We start from the raw sequence: 20068 nt of genomic DNA, 5'->3' as shown, positions 1-20068 counted from the left end.
AATTGCTTTGTCTTGGGTCATGCAGTATATTTTTGCCTTTTGTCACATACAGTCACAGTCACAGCCACAACCATACCCCCCCACCCCCATGCTTTGCTATATGGCCATCCTCTGTCCCCTATCTTGCTGCCCTCTGGTGCAGAATGAGATGCTGTCCTGTTGCCAGTGTCAAAGTAAGATTCAGCTGCCTGTCTGGTTGGCTTCTGATCATTGAAGGGATGGGGCTCCGGTTACCTTATTCTCTACTTCCGCCAGCAAGTTCATGCCATCCGTGATTCAAAGTGTTTGGAATGACACAGACACACATTGGCCATGATTATTTGCTGGCACAAAGTAAAGAGAAGCTACAAATTGTGGAATGAGTCCCCCCTCCCCCAAATCATTATATGTTTTTATCCAGGCTTTTGGTTGAGTAGGGGTTATCCCTCCTGCTGAATTGATGTTCTGTGCCACTTTGTTAATTTCACAGTTTTTATTTTATGGGTTTACTACAATTGTAGCTTATTTTAGTTTTTTAGCTGCTTTAATTTTGTGGGGGTTTTTTTGTAATCTTCCCTGGGACCATTGGTGAAGGGCAGGTTGTGAGTACAAATAATAAATAAATGAAATGCATCTGATTCTATTAAAGCAGATATTGCCTGAATATCATGTCTTTTGCAGCAGTAAGAAAAATGAATGTTCTAACTGCATTTCTCTCTTTCTCTCCCTTAACTGTAGAAAGGCAAATGCAAAATGAAGTGAACATTCCTTTTACATGCCACATGTCAATATCTGTACCAGGCGATTTGAAGCTGTTGTGCATCGACCTGCAAAACTGGTTTCTACTGATCTTTAGACAGGATGAGCGAGTCAAAGAAGGACTTCCTGTTAAGCAAAAATAGTGACAACTGTCCTGTTTAAACGTGATTTTTAAGACTGCAGACAAGTGTTTGGACGAAATGAAAGAAATCGCACTCTGGTCATGTGAGGAAGTGGTCGATTGGTTGTCAGATGTTGTGCCAGAATACTGTGAGCCATTGAAGAATTTCACTGGGCAGGACTTGGTGAACCTAACGAAGGAGGATTTCAAGAAGCCCCCTTTGTCGCGTGTGTCTTCAGACAATGGCCAACGTCTGCTGGACATGATAGAGACTTTGAAAATGGAGCACCATATTGAGGTACACAAGAACGGGCATGCCAACGGCCACTTGGTCATCAGTACGGAGGCCCTCACCAATGAAAATGGTTTCAGCAGCAAAAGCAAACCAAACGGGATGCCAAATGGGTACAGGAAGGATATGATACAAATCCACATGCCAGAACCGGAACGTTCTCAGTATCCCATGGAATGGGGGAAGACATTTTTGGCTTTCTTTTATGCACTTTGCTGTCTAGTCCTTACAACAGTGACAATCTCAGTTGTCCATGAACGAGTGCCTCCCAAGGAGGTGGATCCGCCCCTACCAGACGCTTTTTTTGATCACTTTAGTCGAGTTCAATGGGCCTTTTCTATCTGTGAAATTAATGGTTTGATCCTTGTAGGACTCTGGGTAGTTCAGTGGCTGCTCTTAAAATACAAGTAAGTACATGCATATTTTGATAATATTTAATTCAGTCCCAGATACTAATATTATTTTATTTTTTACACTTTGCTGATTTATTTTTTTCAAGCTGACTCTGCTTCTTTAATAATGAGCCTGGCTTGTAAAATGTGGTGGAGAGATGTGTTAAATACAGTCGGAGGCAAGAACAGTAATTTTATGAAATCTGTATGTTAAACAGATATATAAGGATTTTTTTATACTAAGATGTTAACTTGGCTTGTAAGTAATTATTTAGAAAGAAGTTTCCCACCAGCCCCAATACTGCTCACTTGCATTGGTAATTTACCCCTCCTTCTCCTTGCAGGATGACGATGCTTCTCCATACTAGTTATGTTGCTCTCCTCTAGTATCAAAGGACCATTTTATTCATTTTGTTTTCCTTCCTTCCATGCAATTCAAGGCAGCTTGCATGGGAGTCCCTGGCAGTGTCCCATCCAGTTAATACATGGACCTGCTTAGCTTCAGCCAGGCTGCTGCATGATGTGCCTTCAGAGCCATGTCCATAGGAGGGGAAAGCACTTGGGCTGCTCATGCAGCTAAGATCACTGGTGCCTGATCTGCTGAAACCCTTAAAGCAGACACGGCACATCTATGACCCATGGGCCAGATCAGGCCCATGAAAGAGCCTAGAGCAGTCAGCCTTTCCTCTGCCAAAATTGGGCACCTCACCTTACTTTGGAAAAGTGCCTCTTCTCTCTCTGGCATAGCACCATTAAAAAGAAAGCTGTAGAGGTTTAGGTAACGAGGGAGGGAGTTTTCCTTCCGGGGGTTGGGGGGGCATCAGAATGTGTGGAGTGTATGTATGTCAGCATGTGTGAATGTGCATTGGCCCCTTCAGCAATTCCTGTTGCTGGCATGCCGCTGTCAGAGGGTTGGCCAACTCTCAGTGCTGCCACCTGGCTGAAAAAGACGGCCACTCTTGCTTTTAAAGGGCATGATGAAGAGGGCCCTTTATAGTAGTATTGCAGCATGGTTTCCCCCTAGAATGTTGCCTGCACAAATGCAATCTCAAGCCTCAAGTTCATTTTTTGTTCGTTTGTTTAGTTTTGAAAATGTGTTGATGTTTTATGAGGGAAAGATTCCATTGTATTTCCAAAATAGGATGTGCACAAAGATAGCTCCGTGCATCTAGTAAAGCTTTTTGCATAGCAGCTCCTGCCTCATGGCATGGCATTTTTTAAACTGGGGAGGCAGGAGGGGGATTTGCAAAAGCAGTATGAGATATGGCCTCAGTTATGAAGTGTATGTTTGGACTTAAGAGAAAATAGCCTAAAGTCCCATGCTGTTTTGGATCCTGTTCATTGTTATCTACATTACACCTCAAACACATTTGTGTGTGTGTGTGTGTACATTATACACAATATAGTGTGTGTGTGTGCATGTGCGCGCGTGTGTACTTGTGCTTGCGCATGCACACACATATATTCATTCCGTGAGTATATCCTCTGTCCTCAGGTCATTATCTTCACTTCCTAAGAGATAAGAATAAAAATTCTCCACAGGCTATAATGCACTGATAGTTTGGAATGTTATGAAAATTGTTTATAACCACACTTTGCTACCAGTACAACTGAAATTCTGCCTTATAAGGCTATAAAGAAAACTTCAAAATGTGTTTCATAATATTTTTTTCTAATATATAAAGTACTTACTAGTTCCAAATGTAAAAGGAATAGCAATAAATGGCATTTAATGTCTTGTGATATTTATTTATGTTCCAAGCTAGCTTAGTGTAGATATCAAAAAGACCTAGAATGAAGCTATACTAATTGGCTGGCTGCACTTAAAATTGGCCTGTACAGAACAAGTGAGGTGCCCATAAACATGGCAAGAGACATTTATTTTTCTCTCTTGAATGCCTTTTATTGGCTTATGTGAAAGAAAGTTAAGTCTGTGTAAACAGGGAGGGGGGTTGTTGAGGCAATAGGGGAGCCTACCTTCAGGTCTTCCCGATTTTCTCCTCTAAGCCTCTTTCTTCCATAGAAACAAATGGTTCACACTGATGTACTGGAGAAACAGAAGCTTCTGCACAATGTTCATGGAAGCCTGTTGCCTTCCTCTGCAGGAGCATTGTCATACTGGACCTCCAGTGCACTTCACCTTTCCCCAAAGGAATAAATGACAACCTCTCATTTATGGGGGCATGGGGAGAATAAAGGCATTTATTTAAGGACCCACTTGGAGTCTAGGCTGTATTTTGCCCCTTTAGAGGCGGGTTCTGCTCAGTGGCGTGCGGTCATTGGACTAGGGAGACTAGGCTAGTCCCCTAAATGTTCCCCTGGCGTCTCCTTCCCAAAGCCTGGGAAGCTTCTACCCGGCTTAAGGAGGGAGGCATGATGCTCCAGAGGGTCCAAAAGCCTGCCCACGACCTTCCCAAAGCCCACCCAGCTTTGGGAAGGAAGCAGGAGGGCTCCAACATCCTGCCAGAGGGAAGCACGATGCTCATGTGCGTGACGCCATCTGCCTTGCAAGCTGGCGCCTCTGGCCCTGACTGTTCCCCTATGCAAAAATTCACCACATGCCACTGGTTCTGCCCCTCAGCTGGATCCCAGATTACAGCCTGTGCTTTGTCCAATAGCCTGCTGATATCTGGATGATTCTGCCCAGTTCTGTTCTTGGTCAGGTTAGGAGGGAATGTTTGGAACCGATTACCCTGCTGCCATTGCTATCTTGATTTTTCTGGTCTGTTCCACTAAGTGAGAAGAATAGCTTCCATTTGTTTTTAAATGAATGTTTCATTTACCAAAATGAATATGAATTATTTATTGTCCTAGAGCACATAAATTGCATCTAGAGCCTCATGCTTATTTTGCCTTGAAAACACTTACAATCCTGAAGAACTTCAAGTGATGCATAATTTCCTCCCTTTTCTCTCCAGGTCCATTATTAGCAGGCGATATTTTTGTATAGTTGGCACACTGTACCTGTATCGGTGTATTACGATGTATGTTACTACCCTCCCGGTACCTGGCATGCATTTCAACTGTTCTCCAAAGGTAACTTCCCCCCCTTTGTGTTATTGTTGTCTAAAATCTTACTCTTTATTTTCCCAAAGATTTGGAAAACTTTAGTCAGGGTGAGCTGCGAATTGCTGGCCAAGGAGAATTGGCAACAGTTCTTTCACGGCTGATCAGTATTGCTTGTTGCTCAACCGTAGTGTTTGATAATAAACAGGTTCTATCAGAATTTAGCTCAGTACCACCTTCCTTGGATCACCTGAAACAAACAGTGTTCAATTTGAGAGCAGTCATATGATTGTCATTCTGAAGGCAGTCCACATTCCCACCAGCCCTCTTGAAAGGTGATCAGCACCGTCGGAGCTTGAGCACAACTACTAGTGACTTCCTCACTACAAAGGATAGAGCTGTATACATTCCCCAGAATGTAGGGAGTCCCCTATTGCCACATTTTGAACATGGTTTTTAGACATTACTAGGACTAACCTGTGCTTATGCCATCAGCTCTGCTGGAGACACATGTAGCAGGTTGCTGAAATTTCCAGGAAGCTCAGTAGTGTTGATTTCCCTCTGCTGGTATAGAGATGCAACTCATACTATGGTTTACTATATCTCTGCCTCGTGCTTAGGCCAGAACCTGGACAAGAACTATAGAACCGCCACTTCTACAGGTGCCACATAATGTTGCTGACAAACTTGCAGGGAATCATCACTTTCTTTTTTTTTTTTTAATAATATTTATTGAGTTTTTTTCATAATATCTCCAATCATACAATTTTAAACATCACTTATTTTAACTTATCCGACCTCCCTCAACTCCTCTGACAATCATCCATACTTAATTTCTTATCTACACATTCCTTAATTATAATATTACTATTTTGATACATTTTCCATCCTCTTTTACATTTTTGCAATATTCCTTGTTTTTTTCACAAAGCTTCTTTGAAACACACTAGCGTTATATTTTCCTCACATACAATTTTCAAATAATCTCTAAATTTCCCCCAGTCCTCTAAAAACTCATGGTCTCTCTGAAATCTGATTTTCCCAGTTAGTTTATCAAGTTCTGCGAAATTTGTCAGTTTTTCTCTCCATTCTTCAATACTTGGAAGTTCTTTCTGCTTCCACCTTTGGGCCAGTAATGTTCTCGCAGCTGTTATTGCATATTGGAAGATTTTGCGATCCCTCCTCTTTATATCATTTCTAGTTATTCCCAACAAGAAGGTCTCTGGTTTCTTCACAAAGCTATATTTCAGCATTTTCTTTAACTCATTATAAACCAGTTCCCAGAATCCCTTCACTTTTTTGCACTCCCACCACATATGTATAAATGTACCCTCCTTCTCCCCGCATTTCCAACATTTATTACAGATTTTGTACATTTTTGCTAATTTAGCAGGGGTCATATACCATCTGTATACCATCTTCATGGTGTTTTCCTTCAACGTAGTGCATGCTGTAAACTTCAAGTTTTCATTCCATATTTTTTGCCAATCTTCCAAATCTATACTGTACCCTAAATCCCTGGCCCAATGGATCATTACTGCTTTAACTTCCTCATCCAACGTATACCATTCCAATAGAATTTTATACATTTTTGAAATTATCTTACAATCATTATTAACAATTTCTATTTGGAATTTCGAATCTTTTTCCTTATACCCTCTTTCTTTCATATCCTTTTTAAACATATTACTTATCTGATAGTAGTGCAGCCAGTCAGACACATGTTCTTTTACTTGTTCGTATGATTTTAATCTCCATTTCCCATCTTCTTTTACCACTAAATCTCCATAAGTAATCCAGTTACTTCTCATATTGATTTTCTTAACTCCCATAATCTCTAGTGGGGATAACCAGTGTGGGACTCCCATTTCCAATATGTTCTTATATCTGTCCCACACTTCCATTAATGATTTCCGGAAGATGTGGTTTTCAAACGATTTATAGCCCAATTTCTTCCCTTGCCATAGATGCGCGTGCCACCCAAATCTGGCATCAAAGCCTTCTAAATCCAATAGTTTGGTATTTTTAAGTTTTATCCATTCTTTTACCCAGCAAAGACATGACGCCTCATAATATAATTTTAGATCTGGCAGGGCAAAGCCTCCTCTTTCTTTTGCATCTGTTAACAATTTATATTTAATTCTCGGCTTTTTGCCCTGCCAGACATATCTTGAAATCATTCTTTGCCATTCCTCAAATATCTTTACTCCTTTTAATATTGGGATCATTTGAAATAAGAATAGCATCCTTGGGAGCACGTTCATCTTTACCATTGAGATTCTGCCCCAAAAAGATAATTTTAACCTCCCCCATCCCTCCAAATCTTTCTTAATTCGATTCCACACCGGAACATAATTATTTTGATACAAATCGATGTTCTTTGGTGTTATCCATATTCCCAGATATTTAACCTTTTTTACAGCTTCAATACCCACTTGTTGCTGCAGCACTTCAGTCATTGTTTGGTCCATATTTTTGATTATAATTTTAGTTTTTTTCCTATTTAACTTAAAGCCTGCCACCTCACCAAACTTTTCAATCTCCTCCAACACTTCAAGGGCACTATTCATCGGATCTTCCACCATTATTACCAAGTCGTCGGCAAAGGCCTTGACTTTATATTCATTTTGGCCTACTGCCACCCCCTTTATCCTTTCATTTTTCCTAATTGAATTCAGCAAAACCTCCAAGACCATTATGAACAGCAGGGGTGAAAGCGGACAGCCCTGTCTGGTACCTTTTGATATTTTAATTTCTTCTGTTATCACATTATTCACTATCAATTTCGCCTTTTGATCAGTATATATTGCCTTAATTCCATTCAAGAAATCATTCCCCAATTCCATATATTCCATGTTTTTCAACATAAAATCCCATGATACGTTGTCAAATGCCTTTTTGGCATCAACGAATATTAACATTGCCTGTCTTTCGTTCCTAGCTGTCAGATATTCTAAAGTATTTATTATATTCCTCACATTGTCTCTCATCTGTCTGCCAGGAAGAAAACCCGTTTGGTCCTCATGGATGATTTCTTGTAACACCTTTTTTAATCTCTTCGCCATTATTCCTGCAAAGATTTTATAATCCGTATTTAATAGGGAAATCGGTCTATAATTCTTTACTTGTGTTTGGTCCGCATCCTCTTTTGGAATAAAGGTTATAAATGCATCTTTCCAAGTCCCCGGAATCTCTCTCTCTTTTAGAATATTGTTCATTACTTCTTTTAATGGTGTTGTTAGGACTGTTCTCAACTCTTTATAGTACCTTGCTGTAAACCCATCTGGTCCTGGGGATTTCCCATTTTTCAATTCTGTTATTACCTCCTTAATTTCCTCATTATTAATCGGGGTATTCAGCCTTTCTGTTACCTCTGTTGGAATCTTTTGCACCTCTTTTCCTTTTAAATATCTTTCTATTTTCCTCATACTGTTCTTTTCTTTGTTCTTATACAACTGTCTATAAAAGTCCAAAAATCCTTTTCTAATACCCTTAGGGCTAGTTATCTCTTCTCCATCCACATTAATGTTATTTATTGTACTTTGTTCTTTCCTTTTCTTAATCTGCCAAGCAAGCCATTTTCCTGATTTATTTGCAAATTCAAAATTTTTTTGTCTAAATCTTTTGATGTTCCATTCCACTTCTTTGTTTATTATCATTGCAAACTGAGTTTGCAGAGCTTTAATGCTTTGTTTAATTCTTATATTATTTGGTTTTTTAATTAGTTTTTTCTCATTTTCCGTAATTTGTTTTAAGATCTCTGTCTTTGCTTTCTCTCTGTTCTTCTTTTTGAATGAATTTTTCTGTATAAAAAACCCCCTCATCACTGCCTTGCTTGCGTCCCATACTATACTCATCTTCGTTCCTTTATTACAGTTATCCACAAAGTAATCACTCACTTTCTTCTGTGCCTCTTGGATAAAATTTTGATCATCAAATAGGCCTTCATTTATTCTCCACCTAAATGATCTTTCTTCAAAGCCTTTAAGTTCTAATTTGATTGGGCTATGATCTGAGATTACTCTTGGTTCAATTTCCACTTGAGTAATTCTTGGAGTTAGTTCACTCGAAATCCAGACTTGATCAATTCTGGACATCGACTGATTTGGTTCTGAATAAAAGGTAAATTGTTTTTCCAGCGGGTGTTTCAGTCTCCAAATATCAATTAGGTTACAATCTTTAACCATTTCGAAAAATGTTTTAGGTAATTTACCTTCTTTTGTCCCACTGTCTCTCAGTCTGTCCATTTCTATTGACACTACCCCGTTCATATCACCCATCAAAATTATCTTTTGGTCTACATATTCCAACAGTTTTTCTTCCAAATTTTTATAAAAGTCCGTTTTGTTTCCATTAGGTGCATAGATCCCAACAATTATTAGTTTTTCACCTTGCCAGTTGATTTGGACAGCTATAATTCTTCCCTCCTCATCCTTAAATACTTGCTGAGCCTCAATTTTACTTTTTATATACAATATCACTCCTCTTTTCTTTTTTTTATCTGATGATATAAATTCATTTCCAAGTCTTTTATTAACCAAAATTCTCCTATGCCTTTTCGCCACGTGTGTCTCCTGCAAACAGATTATATCTAAATTTTTTTTCTTTAGAAATTGTTCCACCTTATTCCGTTTTTTTTTATCATTCAGTCCATTAATATTCCAGTTCCACAATTTTAACGCCATTTTATTTCCGAATAATCAAAAAAAAATTTTTTTTTCCTATAAAGTAGTTCTTTATAATCTTTCTTCTTCTTCCTCCTCTTCCTCTTCCTCTCCCTCCTCTTCCTCCTCTCCCTCTAGCCTTTCTCCCAATTTCTTCCTCTCCCCCAAATCCTTCACACCTTTAACCTCCACTCCTCCTACTGCTCCTTTAAGTTCTTCTTCTTCCTCTATTAACAATTCCTTATATTTCCTCTGAAATTTACCTATCTCTTCCGGGCTGGTCAATCTGTGTCTCTTGTTTTTGTAAGTGAAGGAGATCCCCTCCGGGAACTCCCATTTGAATTCTATATTATTCTTTTTAAGAATTTGCACCTGTGGCTTATAAGGGTCTCTTCGTTTTAGCAGTCTAATTGGAATGTCTTTAAAAATAATTATATAACTCCCATCTATCATTAGTCTTTTTTCTCTATTTTTTTGGAGTACCAAATTCCTCATATCTCTATCCTTAAAGGTTATCAGACAATCCCCAGGCAGTCTTCTTGCCTTAGTCGTTCTCACTTTCATTCTAAAAGCATTCTGTACCATGCCTGCTATCTCTTCTATTTGGTACTCCAACCATTGTGCCAATTCTGTTACTAATTTTTGTCTAATATTTTCACCTTGATTTTCTGGGACCCCTCTCATCCTTAAATTAATTTCCCGTTGTCTAAGTTCGTTCATAGAGATCGCATCCCACATTTCTTCTTGTGATTTATTAGTTTCTAAGAGGCCTACTCTAATTTTACCATCTTCACGTTTTAGTTCTTTCATTTCCAATTTTGTCTTTTTCATTCCCTCCTCTAATACATGAGTTCTTTTGGATACCTCTTTAATTTGGCCTTTCAATTCATTTACAGTTTCATCTATTTTCTTATCCATTTTCCCTATCTTTAAGTCTACTTGTTCTATTTTTGTTTCTAGATTCTTCTCACTTTGTCTAATTTCTGCAAACATTTTTAAGATTTCCGATCTGAAGTCTGATTCTGGCTTGGACCCCTTTCTTTCTACTGGAGTCCCCCCATTCCCACCTTTCTTTGGTGGGTAGGACATTTTCAATTAAATGTAAAAAGGTAATGATAATTATGATAATTCAATTCTATAAATCTTTACAAAACTCACAACCAATTCCACTAAATGATTTAAGGTAATACTCCAATAATTCCCTCTTGGTGTCACCAATTAGGTTAACCCACTATAAAGTAGTCCAACGTCCCACCAAGAAAAAAAAAATAAAAATAAAAATAAAAATCCCAAAATCAAAGTTCAGGACTTAGATCAGAGTTCAAATTATATTCCAGTCATAATATCCGAGGTTTGAAGCTGGGCCAGATCCGTCGGTAGTTAAGTCAATTCTTCCTACCTCAAAATAGTCTATTCCTTATGATATCTTTTGCAAAGAAGAAAAAAGATAAGAAAAGAGAGAAATATCTTTTTAATAGAACCACTCTTTTTCTTCTTTATCTTCTTGCCCTCAATTGGGCTAAATTCCACTGCGAATGAGATCAACAAGAGGGTCCCGAAGAAGTTCAAACATACCAACTTTCTTCCCTCATGTATTTAAGTCCAACTTTCAGAGACGTTAAGCCAGCCCAGAGAGATTAGCAAGTACTATCAAAATGAGTTGTAGTTTCTCTCCCGTCCACCAGGGGTCTACCAACCACAGAGTAATAAAGGACAGCACACAGAAAAGAGAAAAAAAAGAGGGGGAGAGGAGGGGATTTTCCAATTCCTTTCCTCAAAGAGGGAAATGCAGTATCCACTGCAGTCCGTCTATTTAAATTGCTTAGTTCCACCTATTAATATTTCGGAGTTTCAAAGCTTCAGGGGGAGGGGGAGAGAGCACCGACGCCGTACCCTCCCTTCCCTCCCTCCTCTGAGACATGCAAAAACAGTAAGTAATGGCGTCCACGCCGTAACACAATGGAGTCTTCCGTTCCTCAGAGCTTTCAGGAGAGAGGCTGAATTCCTCCTCTTTTCCACTATCTCAATAGAGGGCTGGGTCGTATCAAATAGTATCCAAATGTTGCCTCTTTGCTCCCCCTCTACTTTCCTCTCTTGCCAGTTATTTTGTATCCTCTAAAGTAGTCTTAAAGAACGTAGAGCGGGGAGAAGAACTTTGACCGCTAGCGTCACTTACACTTTCCTCCGCTTTGTTTAGGTCTCTGCGTCCACGCTGATTTCAGATAAAAGTCGAGCTCTTTTTGACTTCCTCTTCTTCGAGTCTTTCCTTAAATGACATCCACTTTAATTTTATCCTTTTTAAGCTCGAATTTCTTTCTTTTGAGAATCCAGCGCTTCTCCTGCAGGCTCGGGGCTTCGCTTTTTCGGAGACAGCTATGGCTTCCCTCAGCCCGCTTCTCCCCCCGCTGTACTCTTCGCTCCGAAACGGAGTTACCTGACGGCCGGGAGGTCCGCTTTTTAGCTCCGCGGGAACCAGTGTATCTGAACGCCCACCAGATACTTTTCAGGGGACCACGGCGCCCTGTGGAACCCCTATTTTCTCCGAAAAGCTCGGGATTCTTCCCTAAGGAAAAAACCCCCGCCTAGCTCAGAGTCACGCTGAACCGGAAGCCGCCGGGAATCATCACTTTCAGTGCAGTGGCGCCTACAGTACACTTTGGAACTCCTTGCCCATTGATATTAGGCAGGTGCTTTTGCTGTACTGTTTTCAGAAACCACTAGAAAGGGTTGTTTTTTTGCTTGTTTTTGAGGAACCTGCCTAGAGACATGCATTTGACATGTGTTTAAACATGTAGTTTGATTTACAATGCCTATTTTAAAAAACTCTTTGATTTTATTTTGAAAACCTTTAGGCTAACTTTGTGTTGGAATACCTGAGTTTTATTAGTAAATTTTGTAACTCACTTAGGTTTTGATGATTAAACAGTATATAAATCCTGCTAAATAAATAAATAAAAATCCTTGAAAAGCCAGGGTAGTCAGGAGCTGAGTTGCAACCATCAAGTCACCATCCCTGAAATGAAAATGCAAAAGACTGGTTCATAATTTATGGGATTGTTTGTGACTACCATCTTCAGTGGCAATTGTTACTTTTATACCATGCAGTAGAGCACTGGGGATGCTTAGTGATTTTCACCAAGCAGGACAGATGAGGTCCGTTGGTTGTACAAGCAAGCATGACAGGAGGTTGTTGTTGCTATCTCTGGCATCAACCTTGTTCTACCAATGGCATTTCAGATTATATACATGCAAGCGTTGCTATCTGCACAATATCCCACAAACATGCCATAACTCTGTCACTGGAAGAGGAGTAGCCTCAACAATCCTCTATAAGTCTTCATTGCATGATAGAGGGCAGACACAATAACGGGAAAGAGTTATATTCTTCACTGCATAATGTTTTCTCAAGCACTGTGCATGCCATTTGCAGCAAGGTTTTTGTGAATCTCTTGTCCGTTGTTTGCCTTGCCATCGCAAAGCTCCCTGTTTCTAAACAAACCTAAGGAGAAGTGGCCCTACAGATGATGCTAAACTACAGATCCCATAATCCCTGACAATTGGCTATGCTAGTTAGAGCAGATGAGGCTCCCACAACAGCTGGATGGCTGCAAGTTTGTCACCCCTGGGATAGAGAAAGAGGAGCTCCTAAATATACCATGTCAAGGGTTAGCATACTATTCCAGTGGACCTGTAGGTCTTTATTGGATGCCAAAACAGTCATTGGTGTCGATGTACAAATCCTGCAGACCAAGGCTTGTATACACTTGTATATCCAAAGGTGAACCTTCTTATTTTGTAGAACTAATGTTGGGGTGAGAGGAATCCAAGACGATGGCGAGCAGCTTGTGAGAGGCAGCTGGAGCTTCCTGTTTATCTGTTTTGACCCGATTCATGCAGAGTTAGTGCCTGCAGGGCTCCACTGGATATTGCAGTTTGACAAGTTTAATTACTATTTGGCTGAAATAATATGAAGCCATGGTACTTATAAGGAACATCTCATACATGGTTGCTATTGGTTTATTGTCTGTGTTCCAGCACTTGTATATTATAGAAGGCAAGTGCTAGATACAAGATTGAACAGCTGTTCTTCTAGGAGGAGCTCTACATCTCTCCTTTTCATTCCACAGTGTGCTGCCACAGTTTACAAACCATTCTCAATTATGCCTTTATAGCTACTGAGAGAATACAGACAAGTTACCCATTTACATGGCTTGAGCGGGAACACTTTTTCTACACAGTAATGGGCATCATTTAACATTGTGAGCCATGCACACCCGGTTGGGGGCAGGGACAGGATTTTAAATGGGAGCACTTATAAACATTTCGCTATTCCTTGCTACTTTTATTTTATTGTATCTGAATGGCCATTTATCTGCTGTTAAGATATGCTCCCAGGCATGGTCATTGGAGGTGAGCTGCTTACAGCCTGTTAATTACCGTATTTTTCGCCCCATAGGACGCACCGGCCCATAGGACGCACTAAGTTTTTTTGGGGGGAAATAAAGAAAAAAAGAGCGCTTGTGGGGCCGGCAGCGGGGAGAAGCGCTCTTCTCCCCCGCCGCCCGCCTGCAGAACAGGTCCAGGGACAGCGGGAAGACGCGCTGCGCCTCCCAGCTGTCCCCAGAGCTTGCGGGGCAGGCAGCGGGGAGAAGCGCTCTTCTCCCTGCCGCCCGCCTGCAGACCAGGTCCGGGGGCAGCGGGAAGACGCGCTGCGCCTCCCCGCTGTCCCCGGAGCTTGCGGGGCTGGCGGCGGGGAGAAGCACGCGTCTCCCCGTCAGCCTCCAAACCACATCGGGAGACAGCGGGATGGCGGCGTTCCGCCTCCCCGCTGTCCCCCGACCTTGTGGGGCTGGCGCTGCGGCTCTCCTGAAGCCTGGAGAGTGAGAGGGGTCGGTGCACACCAACCCCTCTCGCTCTCCAGGCTTCAGCAAAAGCCTGCATTCGCCCCATAGGACGCACACACATTTCCCCTTCATTTTTGGAGGGGAAAAAGTGCGTCCTATAGGGCGAAAAATACGGTATCTTTAGCTCCTTTTGTTGCACAGGGAAATCACAGGGAAATCTCAGAGAGAGAGAGAGAGAGAGAGAGAAATGTAATAGCAGTGAGAGTAATGATCTCAGAAGCCAATGTGAATCCCAGATGTTTTATGAATTCCAATATCATGATTTTTCAGGCGAGATTTATAATGTTTAATAGGCATGTGTTTAACATGTGAGACCATTGGCAATTAAAAGTGTGCAACACTGGCTGGATCTTGCCTTATGTACATAGTAGCCACGGAGGATAACATGCATGCCAGCCATTTCTTATTAGCCAACAAGCTTCTTTAAAGAAGATGCCAATTGATTTCTCTTTCGCCAAATTATTCAAACCTAGCAAATGATGGTTCTGGGCAAGTAATTTGCTTTTTTGGCTTTGGGTTGTATCGAACAAAGTCATACTATTAGCACCTGTGCAGTGGGAGTTCTTCTCTCTGAATGCCTCCCAAATGTGTTCAGGGGGTTCCTCAACCCTCTGGAGCTGATTTGGAGGGAGGGGCAGGGAAGGTATGAGCAAAGGAGAAGAAATCCAATTATGCAAGCAGAAGTCCTAGCGCTAATGGGATGGCTTTGTTCGATACAACCCTATATTTTTAATTACTCATGCATTTGCAGTTGAAATAATTAAAGTGATATTATTTCAATTCTTAAGCCTTTCCCTTGCTGAAAAATTCATGAATGCAAAGACATGGTTGTTGGCTTCTTAGGATCGTGTGTGTGTGTGTGTGTGTGTTTAAAAAAGATATTTATTGAATGCTATGATACATTAAGTGGTATAGAGTTTTAATGCCTAATAAGATTTATTTATTTTAATTGCCAGGTTCTGAATGTAAATTAAGCTTTCTTTTATAAGATTATTCTAAATGGTATCGATGAAATGTGCTGATGTTTCCTCCCCCCTCTCCTTCCACCAGCTCTTTGGAGACTGGGAATCGCACATGAGGAGGATAATGAAGATGCTTGCTGGAGGCGGGCTGTCCATCACAGGATCACACGATCTGTGTGGTGACTACTTGTTCAGCGGTCACACAGTTATGCTAACACTCACATACTTATTTATCAAAGAGTGTAAGTTTGACTTTTTCAGTTTCGGACTAAAAAATGTATCTTGGTTAATATGAGAACACACTATAAAATACTGCCTTGCTGTTAGCGCTTTGTACCTTGATATTTTTGCTAAAAAGTATGTCAGTGGAAATAAATATCCAACAATGAAAGTAAACACAGAAACTCTTAACAAAGAACGCTAGCCTTCCTTTGAGCATGTTTTTAGGGGAACATACAATGGGATTAAAATGTAATTTAGCCCTTCTATCCAAACTCATTGCACAGCATTCTCATCCTTCTCTTATTATGACAACAACAACTTACGGTGTAAAAGAAACTGGGGGAAAAGGAAAGGCACATCTCATCTTAATAATATTTGTTTACTGGGATTGGAGTGTAGTCTATGTTAATGTATTTTCCAAGGAAAATAGTTGCTGAATAAAAGTTTTACCTGACATCACATCTGAATGCTAATACAGTTATGCTGGTCTGGTGTGGCTGGCTCAGTCATTTCTGATCTGCAGCCAAGATTAATGGGAAAACCAATTCAACTCTAAAGCAACTGAGATTGGAAGAAGATTAGCCTAAGTCTTTGGTTCCCTTTGTCATGATTAATTCTCTGCTACCAAATTTCAGTATTAGCCGTTTATAAACCAGTTGCAGAGTTGAAGCATCAATAAATACCCATACACTTGTAATTCTTGGAGAATCATGATCCTCCCATTCATTTTGGTTCTTTCAATTTTGTTTTTGTATGCTTTATGGCTGATAACTGCTTATTAAAAGTGGAAACTAGTACAGTATACAGGCAACTCCCCATTTATGTTCTGAGGCACTGCGTGTGTAAGTGAAATTGCATATATTTGAAACACCATTGATAAAGCCTGCAAACACCCCATTCCCCCACCCCATCCCATTCCGCCAAGGTGCTCAAGAAGCTGGTGGCAGTCCAGCTTCAGGCATGCTTGGAGGAAGCTGGTTATTTGGATCCATTCCAGTCTGGTTTCAGACCACTTTGCTAGCCGTGCTTGATAACAATTATTGAGGGAGAGATGGAGGGAGTGCAGTGGTCTGTGGTTCCCTTCAGATCTCATATGACCCCTGTTTAAAACAGCTGCACAAGTTGCCAGTAAGTTTCTGGGCTCAATTCATGTGTTCATGTTAGTGTTTAAAGCCCTAAATGACTTAGGCCCCAAAAATCTGGAAAAAAAGCCACCTTATTCCCTACAGACTGCCTTGGATAGTAAGATCATTGGAGGGAGCACCCTTCCACAGCCTTCAGAAGCTTGGAGGGTGATGGTCCAGGGAGAGGCATTATCTGTGGCAGACCCTAGGCTGTGAAACTCCCTTCCAACAGAAGTGTGTCTGGCAATTTTAAATTGCTTAAAACTTCTTTTAATACTGTGTTTTAATTGTGGTAACCCACCCTGGGGCTTGGGGGTGAAGAAGGGCAGGTAATAAATTGTAGTGACAATGATAGCAATAGTAAGTAAACAAGAAATGCATACTTAAATTGAGCTCTCATTTGAATGGCTGCACTATTCCCTGAAACGTTCTCAGGGAGGCAATGGCAGCTAGAGTTCTGAAGCCACAGATATCTATGATATTGTTACTATCCTCTTTCCATTCCACAGAATGCTGAGGGTTATCCCATTTGAAGATGTTCAGCTTATGATACTGTGTTTAATTCTTCATCCTGTGAAGGAGAATGTGCTATGTGCATGGCATTAATGCTTTCCACCTTTCCTTGCCTTCAGATTCACCTCGGCGACTCTGGTGGTATCATTGGGTTTGTTGGACTCTCAGCTTAGTGGGGATGTTCTGTATCCTCTTGGCTCACGACCACTACACTGTGGATGTGGTGGTGGCTTACTACATCACTACAAGACTTTTCTGGTGGTATCACACAATGGCCAACCAACAAGTGAGTCTCTCTTCCCCCAATAGCTTAAGCTGACCTATTCCAATACATTTGTTCTTGTACTGGATCTGATTTTTTATCCAGACCCTCTGGGAAGGCAATATATATATGTGTGTACATTCACACTTTCTGTCATGAGGAGGGGACTTGGGGGGAGAGTGAGAAGCAACAAGCTCAAACAAGTTTGGCTACTCATATCTGCCTTTCAGGCTTGTCCTAAATATGTTAAGTACTTCCTGCTCGGTGCTTTCCTACTTGTGAAACAGTCAGGGACAGGGGTTTTTTTTTGTTCTAAGATGTGAAACCATTTTTAATAGATAGTATGCAAAAACATTGATTGCTTCCCAAGATATAATAAGGTATGATAAGGAAAAAGAGTTCCTGAAGCAAAGCACATTTAAATCATAGTTTCCATGTGCCACTTCTGTTGTGCTCATCTTTTCTGTTGGTGTGATGGGGTACATAGCAAGCTCTCCCCTGTGTTTCTGCTGTCCCCCAGCCCCAAAAAGTAGTAGTCATAATGGGACCCTAATAATGTGTTTCAGGCATGAAATATATTGGAAGAGCAAATAAACTGCTGCCTGTGGGTTTTCCTTTATTGAGGCTTCATTTGTAAACACTGTTGTTTTGCAGGTGCTAAAAGAAGCTTCCCAGACAAACCTCCTTGCACGAGTGTGGTGGTATAGACCCTTCCAGTACTTTGAAAAGAATGTTCCGGGCATTGTCCCACGCTCTTACCACTGGCCATTTTCCTGGCAAGCTCTCCGACTGGGTAGACAGCCTAAGTACAGCAGATTGGTGAATGACACATAACAGCTACAAAAAAGAAGAAGAAGAAGAGATGGCAAAAGAACTGTCCAAAAGTGCTAAGAACTCCGCAAGAAGAGATGCCATAAAAACTGAACTGCTCCCTTTCCTCTACCTTTTAACCATTACCTTGACTGTAATCTAGTCTCTTACCTGGTAAGCACTGTGATCTTTTTCTCTCTCCAAAGGATCTGCGATGGACAACAATAAGGAAACCGTAAATTATCATGCACTGTATACATTTCTTGTTAATAGATTTTGGATTTGCATTGCTCATCACCATGTTTCTTTGTATATGATGCAGCAGCGTAAACAGAAAAAGAGGCTTTTATATCATAAGTTCTGGTCTTTCCAGTCTCGTCTGGGAACAAAGCGTATTATTTTCTTGGGAAAACATAATTTTCATATCTCTTGCCCCAAAGATTGGGCTGTAAGCCATTTTCTAGCAAATGTCTATATGAAGGTTTCTAAATACCTGATTGGGATAATAATATACAGGAATCTTTCTACCTGTTTCACTGAAGCTACTAATGATAGACACAGAAAGGTTTGGTAAACTTTGATTTTGTAAATCTGCAGTGACAGTGTCAAAAAGTGCAAAAAAATTATTCTGTTGTAAAGTGATTTTTCTAAGTATTTCCTAACTTTATTTTTCAAAATGATATGCGTAAAAATAAAATCTAAAAAAGATTTTTACATGTCAGAGAAAAGAGTTAAAATAAAAAAAAGCTTCTTGGGAGAGAGATGTATCTGTTTCTAGTGCCTTTCTTGTCTTGATAGTATGGTCAGTAGGCAGTCTTTACAAGTTTTAATTTAAAATAAAGTATTCCATGAAACAAATATTATATGTATTGTATACATTACTAAATTTTGATTTTATATCTAAATTAAATTGGGAATCTGCTTGCAATGTTCAGATGACTAAATTGGAAGAAAAACCAAATACCATAATCAAGTCTTCACATATTGTGGAGATGTTAGAGTGAAATTTGCTTCTTAAATTATTTTATTGTCCATTCCATACATGGATTTTAACTATAGCAAGAAAACAGCTATGGATTCCTTTTTATAAAATTATTTTTCTCCCCAAATGATTAGCAAATCAAAAATCAAACTATAAACAATGTCTCATCCCTGAATGAAAAATTTTGTTGAAAAACAATTGATTTCTTGAAAACAGAATTGTGCAGAAACTGCATGTAACTCTAAAATTTCAGTCCTGCCATACATATTGTGTCTGGGGGAAGTATTCTATCCTATACTTGCCAACGTGCAGAACAAAATAGTTTTTTAAGAATGAAGAAGCATATATCTATCTATCTATATAAAAATATATATATTCATTCTGTATTTTACGTGAAACAGAGTTATCTTCTGTAGGGTTTTTTTGTGTGTTCAACAAGGTGAAATTTGTATTGTAAAACAATAATGGTGAAGGAAAATAAAAAGGCTTTTAAACAAGTAGTCTCTTTTTTATAATGTTAATGCCATCTGTGTTGGCTTTGGCTTTTTGTGGGGCTCATTCTGTTTGGCTTGGCTTTAAAACTTGGCTTTAAATGTTCAGCTTTTCTAGAAGGGTTGTACAATTTTAGCTATGCTGAGTTCTGCAAACAAACAATATATGATTTTTCTCTTTACCCCTCGGAATTTTGAAACTATATAATTAAAAGTAGTTCTTTTTGTCCACAAAGCAACCTATGCTATGATTATGAACAATATACTTTTAGCTTCCTCTCTCTTTCTGTGTCTCTGGATAATGTAAGGGTGTAAAAAGGGGGGGAGGAATGGTATATGGTAAAAGAAAACAAACAAACATCAATCCTGTGCCTTATTGAAAGTGGGTCCAGAATTTTAATATGTTTAAACCTGTTCTAAATGTAGTGGATCTCATGCTTTCACACCTATCCGACACCTTACTGAGTGTTCCCACCTGGCTCCTGCATTTCTTTTGCAGCATCATTTTCATCTGCTTTCCAAAATGCTCTTATTGTGCCATTTCATCTCTCCAGCTTGCTGCATCAGTTGGGAGTTTTCTCCTTA

At 40.0% G+C, this 20068-nt stretch overlaps 1 protein-coding gene across 4 annotated transcripts in view; it reads left to right on the top strand.

Moving 5' to 3' along the window:
* Nucleotides 1-19489, top strand: part of SGMS1 (sphingomyelin synthase 1) — a 77539-nt gene extending 58050 nt beyond the window's left edge. For all 4 annotated transcript variants that reach the window (XM_053388621.1, XM_053388619.1, XM_053388620.1 and 1 more), the window contains 5 exons: nt 718-1558; nt 4462-4579; nt 15168-15321; nt 17058-17224; nt 17855-19489. In XM_053388621.1, the coding sequence (XP_053244596.1) occupies nt 939-1558; nt 4462-4579; nt 15168-15321; nt 17058-17224; nt 17855-18034 (1239 nt within the window). In that variant the 5' untranslated portion in view covers nt 718-938 and the 3' untranslated portion in view covers nt 18035-19489. The remainder of the gene's footprint in view (nt 1-717; nt 1559-4461; nt 4580-15167; nt 15322-17057; nt 17225-17854) is intronic.
* Nucleotides 19490-20068: the final 579 nt, after the last annotated feature.

This window comes from Podarcis raffonei, chromosome 5, assembly GCF_027172205.1.
Source record: "Podarcis raffonei isolate rPodRaf1 chromosome 5, rPodRaf1.pri, whole genome shotgun sequence".
Taxonomy (NCBI): Eukaryota; Metazoa; Chordata; class Lepidosauria; order Squamata; family Lacertidae; genus Podarcis; species Podarcis raffonei.
The sequence above is the reverse complement of the archived record's forward strand: the minus strand, read 5'-3'. Positions and strand labels throughout refer to the sequence as shown.